Source organism: Cucurbita moschata, unplaced genomic scaffold (genome assembly GCF_002738365.1).
Source record: "Cucurbita moschata cultivar Rifu unplaced genomic scaffold, Cmos_1.0 Cmo_Scf01446, whole genome shotgun sequence".
Lineage (NCBI taxonomy): Eukaryota > Viridiplantae > Streptophyta > Magnoliopsida > Cucurbitales > Cucurbitaceae > Cucurbita > Cucurbita moschata.
In genome coordinates, this window is record NW_019269961.1 from 1 (window position 1) to 1342 (window position 1342).

A 1342-nucleotide genomic window follows, 5' to 3' on the forward strand; every position below is an offset into this window, starting at 1 on the left:
TACGACACCCATTTGAGATTATCAAGAACAGAGCTCATGAGTTTCTAATTCTTTGCAGCCGGACGTGACAGCGCCGGGAGTGAACATAATCGCGGCGTTCTCCGGCGCCGTGAGCCCAACAGGGGAGCCATTCGACAACAGAGCAGTTCCATACATAACAATGTCGGGGACCTCCATGTCCTGTCCCCATGTCTCTGGCATTGTCGGCCTCCTCAAAGCTCTCCACCCCGAATGGAGCCCTGCTGCCATCAAATCTGCCATAATGACCTCCGCTAGAGTTAGCGACAACACAATGAACCTCATGCTCGACGGCGGCTCCCCTATCTTTGCTCCAGCCACCCCGTTCGTATACGGGTCAGGGCACATCCGCCCCACTGGCGCCATCGACCCCGGCCTTGTCTACGACCTTTCCCCTAACGATTACTTGGAATTCCTCTGCGCCAGCGGCTACACGGAGAAGAACCTTCGAGTATTCACCGATGGCAATTTCAAATGCCCTGTTTCTGGTTCTATTTTGAACTTTAATTACCCTTCTATTGGGGTTCAGAACTTAACTGGGAGTGTCACCGTTTCTAGAAGGCTGAAGAATGTTGGCATGCCGGGGGTTTACAGAGTTAGAGTCCAACAGCCAGAAGGAGTTAAGGTTTCAGTGAAGCCAAACGTTTTGAAGTTTGAGAAGATTGGAGAGGAGAAGGGGTTTGAATTGACGATGACAGGAGCTGTGGCGGAGGGTCAAATTGGTTATGGTACGTTGATTTGGACGGACGACAAACACTTTGTTAGGAGCCCAATTGTTGTTTCTTCTAGCTTTTTCTGAACCCATTTTATTAGGAGGGTTACTAGATTTCTAAGTTTTGATTTTTTTGTTGCTGAAATCATATAGGTTTTTTTTTTTTTTTCTTTCCGATATGAATTAGTTCTTAGGAATTCTTTCTTTTTATTTTAAACATTCCCCTTTTTCCTTTTTAGAATTAGTTCTTAGGAATTCTTTCTTTTTATTTTAAACCTTCCTCTTTTTCCTTTTTAGTTAATCCATTGTTTTAGTTTAATCAATTATTGAAACAAACAGTTTCTTTCACTGTTTCATAAGTCTCTTTGTGGTACAGTGCCTAAATCTTTACGTCTTTCGTATAGATTAGATTTTATTCGACACTGAATTTTGTTATTGGGGCTTGCCACCTGCTCCCCTGTTATCAGGTCATCAACTTGACTTTCCAGCACTGGCAGGCGTCGGCCTCCATACATGGTCTTAAGACTTTGCGGATGGTAATTTTTCTGCTACCATCATGTTAGGCCTTTTGAGCTTATTGTATTTTAATCGAAGAGAGGTCACCAAGAGATA

General features: G+C 43.9%; 1 protein-coding gene across 1 annotated transcript; it reads left to right on the top strand.

Annotated features, from left to right (window-relative positions):
* Positions 1 to 58: 58 nt before the first annotated feature.
* On the top strand, positions 59 to 817 carry LOC111440718 (subtilisin-like protease SBT5.4; the record flags this gene model as incomplete). Its single annotated transcript, XM_023077592.1, has 1 exon — positions 59 to 817. A coding segment is annotated over one exon (759 nt), but the record flags the coding sequence as incomplete, so codon positions are not given.
* Between the last annotated feature and the right edge of the window lie 525 nt (positions 818 to 1342).